A 5795-nucleotide genomic window follows, 5' to 3' on the forward strand; every position below is an offset into this window, starting at 1 on the left:
GGCAGAAAGGGACAGCTGGAGCACTGGGTGACTGTGGACAGGAGCTGCTGTGGCTGAAGCTAGAAAGGCTGAGTTTGGGAGGCTGACGTGCACCAGGCCAAACTCTACATCTGAGGTGGTCTCTTGGAGGTAAGGATACAGGAATTCCGGTGGTCAGTATTTGTATTCCTCTTGACTGTGTTCTCAAGCGTGTGACAGACCTTGGAACAGGGTTACCTGAACCAAGTTTTAATTTTTGTTGTCCTATACACGGATCTGAGGATTTTTTGTGTAATCTAATTTTTATTTTTAAGTGCTTTGGTTGTGACAAGAACATTTGGGAGCGATTCGGAAACGATTTTTGGTGTCACCAATGTGAGAACTGGTCTGACTGGGACAGGATTGAGCACTCAGGCAAACTTAAACGGGTAATCTGCGGGAATTTAGAAAGTTTAAAGAATCAGTGAGTCTAGTGAAACTTATATGGTAAAGAGATAAATACAAAGTCATCGCTATGGTATGGAAGGGGATGTAAAACAAAGTAATAACTTAGCCCCTCAGTGCGGGGAGTACACAAGCACCTGTCCACTTTGTAACTACTGTTGTTTGTTTGTTCGTGCTAAGTGCTTAAAGTGCTGCAAATACATTATCTCTCCAAACAGGAGATGGGAGTTTTATCTCGAGAACTGCTTTGAATTCAGGTGCAGCCGCTGTAGGGCAAGCACTCCCCAGCACCTCTTACCTTGGGTATGGTATTGCTGTTATCAGTTTAACCAGTACAGTGTTTCTTGGTTAACAAAAGAATGCCCGAAAGCTGGCCCTTTAAGCTGCATATTAAAACGTTAGAAAGAGTTGGCCAGGGGGTGGGGGCGGAAGCTGCGGAAGAAAACCGGAGAAGAGATAGGAGAACTCTTGTAGCAGCTTTACAGCAAGAGGGGGCCCTGACAAAAGAGAAACAGGGACTCTGGGAGTTGGAGGCCCTTGGAGACCCCCACTGGGGATCAATCAGTGTGCATGGTGTAAGCGAACGGGACACTGAAAGAATGAGTGTCCCCAAAGGAGACAAGGGGGTAGAAAAATCATGAACGCCTCCAGAACCCAGGCCCCTGTGGTGGAAAACTATGAAGACTGACAGGGAACCAGGGAGTCCACCCTAGCGATCCACTGGTTACATTAAAGCTAGGGAAACAACAACGAGGGGGTGGAATTTTTAGTAGATACCGGAGCAACATTTTCGGTTTTAAACCAGGCTCTGACACCTATAGACAATGATTTTGTAACGGTAAAGGTTGCTACTGGCCAAAGTGAAAAGGCGCATTTTCTCAAACCTCTGCAGTTCAAATTGGGCAAACAATTAGGAATACATAAATTTCTTTATATGCCAAATTCACTAAAGCCTAAGGGGCGAGATTTATTAGAAAAAATTGGAGGCAGAAATAAGATTTCGGAAGGAAGGAATAGAATTTAAAGTGCGGGATGATCAGCTAATTGAGCTTTTAAGTTTGCCCTTATTAAGTCCCTCTGAAAAGACAGCTTAGTACCCAAGGAGGTTCAGGATCAAGTATTCCCAGGGGTATGGGCCACTGAAATACCCGGCAAAGCAAAAACAGTTTCACTGATAGCAGTCAAAATTAAACCAGGAACTAAGCCGGTGAGAGTAAAGCCATATCCTTTAAGGTTAGAGGAAAGACAAGGGATTTGTCCGATCATAGAACAGTTTCTGAAGTATGGATTATTAACTGAATGTGAATCTGAGTACAATACTCCTATATTACCAGTGAAGAAACCAGATGGAAATTATAGGATAGTCCGGGATGTCAGGGCCATGAACAAAGTAACTGAGGATTTATACCCTGTGGTAGCCAATCCATACACATTATTGACTAAATTGAAATCTGAATTGACTTGGTTTACTGTTCTGGATTTATAGGATGCCTTTTTCTGCCTACCTATGAGCCCAGAAAGTCAATTATTATTTGCCTTGGAGTGGGAGAACCTGGATTCTGGGAGAAAAAACACAGCTGACTTGGACTGTACTTCCACAAAGCTTTAAGAATAGCCCTACCCTTTTCGGCAACCAGTTGGTGAAGGGAATTGCCACCTGGTACTGGGACTGTGTTGCAGTATGTGAACGATCTCCTTGTAGACACTGAAACAAAGGAACAAAATATAACTTGGGCTGTGAGTTTATTAAACTTTCTTGGACTAAGTGGTTACCGCGTCTCTCCACAGAAAGCTCAAATAGCTCAGCAAAAGGTGACATATATAGGATATGATATCACGCTGGCGAATGGACCTTGGGAAGAGCAAGGAAAGGAAGTCATCTGCCAAACTCCCAAGCCACAGACGGTTAAGGAGCTCCGAACCCTCCTGGGAATGATGGGTTGGTGTCGTTTATGGATCTACAACTATGGACTCCTGGTAAGACCACTTTATGAACTTATTAAAGCTAATTCAAAAGATCTCACCTGGAATAGAGAGGCTGAGCAGGCTTTCCATAACTTGAAATGAGAATTAATGCGGGCCCCAGCCTTACGGTTACCAGATCCCATGAAACCTTTCTGGCTGTTCTCCCAGGAGAAGCAGGGCATTGCATTTGGAATTTTAGCCCAAAACCTAGGCCCAGATCGGAGAGCTGTGGCATACTTCTCCAAACATTTGGATGAAGTGAGTAGAGGATGGCCTAGCTGCCTGAGAGTGGTGGCTGCAGTAATACTTAGCATCCAAGAGGCTCGCAAATTTATAATGGGCCAAAAGATAACAGCGTTAGTGTCTTACACAGTATCCACCGTACTGGAAGCAAAAGGGGAGCACTGGCTATCCCCACAGAGATTCCTCAAATACCAGGCTGTTATGGTGGAGCAGGACAATGTCCAGATAACAGTAACTAACATTGTCAACCCAGCATCTTTCCTTAGTGGAATTACAGGAGAACCAGTGACCCATGACTGCTTGGAGACCATTGAAGCAGTCTACTCCAGTCGACCAGACCTGGAGGAACAACCACTGGAGGATGCTGAGGACACGTGGTATGCAGATGGCAGCAGTTTCATCAAGAATGTTCAGCACAAAGCAGGGTACGTGGCGACTACTACAGACAAGGTAATAGAGTCCGAGGCCCTTGCCTCAAACACTTCAGCACAAAAGGCGGAAATAATAGCTTTAACTCGAGCATTAGAGCTTGGTAAAGACAGAAAAATTAACATTTGGACAGACTCTAAATATGCCTTTGGAGTGGTTCATGCCATGGAGCAGTTTGGAGAGAAAGAGGACTTTTATCCACTCAAGGAAAGCACATAAAACACGCAAAGGAAATTCTTAAACTACTCGAAGCAATACAACTGCCAGAGAAGGTAGCAATTATGCACTGCGAAGTTCACCAAAAGGGAACTACTGCGCAAGAAATAGGTAATTCCATGGCGGATCGAGAAGCAAAAAGGGTGGCCGAAGAAGGTATGGCAGAAATGCAGTCTTTAATTCCAGATGGTAAAATACAAACTGATCAGACACCTAAATATACAAAAGAGGAATTAAAATTAATTAAAATGGGAAAGAGGGTGAAAATGGATGGGTTACCGCACCACAAGGGAAAACAGTAGTGCCTAGCACATTACTCTGGGCCATAATAATGGTGGAGCATAGAAAGACTCACTGGGGAGTTGAAGCCCTATACAAACATCTGAGCAAATGCATTTTTGCCTGTAATTTGTACATGACCAGCACAATGGTGACACAACAATGTAAAATTTGTTTGCAAAATAACCCTTGAGTAGCCTAAAAGATTAAACTAGGACAAATAGGGAAGGGCATTTTCCCAGGCCAATGGTGGCAAATTGATTTTTTTCAGAACTTCTGAAAGTAACTTCAGTTACTTCCCCTGAGGTAAGGGGAGTTTTGATATTTGTTAGTATTAACTGTCACCTTTTCAGGATGGCCAGAAGCATTTCCTTGCCGAACAAACAAAGCTAGAGAAGTGACTAAGGCTTTGTTACATGAAATTACACCAAGATTTTGGGTCCTAGACAGAGGTCCTCCTTTTGTGGCCAACATCACACAAGTCAGGGGGCCTCTGGGAACGGACTAGCAGTTGCATACGCTGTATAGGACACAGGCAAGCGGTCAGGTAGAAAAGATGAACCACCTCCTTAAATTACAGATTGTCAAACTGGGTCAAGAAGCTGGATTTGCTTGGCAGGAGCATCCACGGAGGTGGAGCCCCCAGAAATGAAGGAAACGAGAGATGATATTGGGGTTTTGGATGTGGAAAGAAGAAAATGGGCAGGTAACTATAGAGCAATAAACTAAATAATTGCTGGGTTTTCTTTTTTTTAATACTTCTATAATTTGAGAACAAAAACCAGCTGAGGGGGGTTGTAGAGAGAGAGAGGAAAAAAAAAAAGCTTTTTCTAGCACTTCCTTCAGGGGTAAATTTTTGTCACTCATCAGGTGGAATTTTTGCTCTAAACAGTCTTATTTCAGACCCTTTGGGTCATTCTCATCTATGATTAATTCTTCTTGAGGCACATGAGTCACTGTTTCTTTTGGATCTTTTTAATCCCCCTCCCAAGAATTCAGATTTCTGCTTAATTCTGAAGGAGAATAAAGAAAAAATTTGAATAGTTGAAGTGTTAAAAGATCCCCCCAAAAAAAGTCTGGAATTTAAGTCCAGTTCAGACACATCAGTAAAATATTGATTAATCTCTTCCTTCCACCTTTGTCGTCCTCTTGGGGCACAGTAAGGTAGAAAAGGGGTTTTTTTGGGTCTTTTCCATTATCTCAGCCAAGGATTAAGATTTAGAGGAATTTTTTTTTATTTAACGTATTTGTTGAATATTTTTTGTGTTGATTTTTGATTTATTTATTTTTATTTGTTGATCTTTTTTATTTGTTGATTTGCAATTTTTATTAGTTTTTATTTGTTGATTTTTAAATTTTTAGAACTTTTTTATTTGACTTTTATTATTTGGCATATTTGGTTTCTAACTTACTTTCTAATATTATTTTTTCATGAGAAGGTGGAGGAGAGGAAAGGAGGGTTTGTCCCATGAGATTTGATTCATGTGATAAATGGGGAGAAATAAGGGTAAGCTTAAAAAAAAAGAGAAAGTCCACTGGGTCAAACCAGAGATTTTTTAGGTGAAATCCTAAGAAAACAGAATTTTCTTTGCCCATGGAGGAAAGAAAGAGCATGTTCTGGACCACAAGACCCAGACATGGAGCGACCATGACTGGAATCGTTTGAAAGCCCAAAGTGTCTCAATTGAGGTTGAAAAAGAAGTACGCTGAGCTCTAATAATGAAGCAGAATCCCAAACTTAAAAAGTGGTTTTAATTACGGTGCATTTCAGGACAGCTGTTTTTACCTGGAATTGGGGAGGAAACCATGTTCCTTGCTAAGGAGTTTCTAAAATTAAAAAAAATAGTGTATTTTGGGATAGGGCTATTCTGGAAATCCTCTTAAAACTTCCATCTTTGAAGCCCACCACCCTGTTTTCTTCTTTGAAGGTACAGCACCTCCATTTCTTGTCCAACACCAGAAGCTGGGCTATGATTTGAGCTTGTTTCCAACAGAAACATGTGGGTTTGTCTCCACGTCCCAGCACCCTGTAAAGCCTCAAACCCAGTCAGAGTTGCTGACGCAGATCCCGGGCAGGTTTGGCGAGCGCCACCTCCTCCTTCAGCCACTTCTCATCCCTGCCTCCAGATCCCGGGCAGGTTTGGCGAGTGCCGCCTCCTCCTTTAGCCGCTTCTCATCCCTGCTTTAAATCATGTTATTTTCATAGCCCGTTTTCATCCCAGATCGAGTCCTAAAGGGAC

General features: G+C 42.4%; 1 protein-coding gene across 1 annotated transcript; it reads left to right on the forward strand.

Annotated features, from left to right (window-relative positions):
* Positions 1-1508: 1508 nt before the first annotated feature.
* On the forward strand, positions 1509-3279 carry LOC114818742 (uncharacterized; the record flags this gene model as incomplete). The annotated part of the gene is given in 4 exon segments (XM_029085979.1): positions 1509-1996; positions 1998-2083; positions 2085-2400; positions 2557-3279. Coding segments are annotated over 4 exon segments (1613 nt in total), but the record flags the coding sequence as incomplete, so codon positions are not given.
* Between the last annotated feature and the right edge of the window lie 2516 nt (positions 3280-5795).

Source organism: Antrostomus carolinensis, unplaced genomic scaffold, assembly GCF_000700745.2.
Source record: "Antrostomus carolinensis isolate BGI_N321 unplaced genomic scaffold, ASM70074v2 scaffold8817, whole genome shotgun sequence".
Classification (NCBI taxonomy): Eukaryota; Metazoa; Chordata; class Aves; order Caprimulgiformes; family Caprimulgidae; genus Antrostomus; species Antrostomus carolinensis.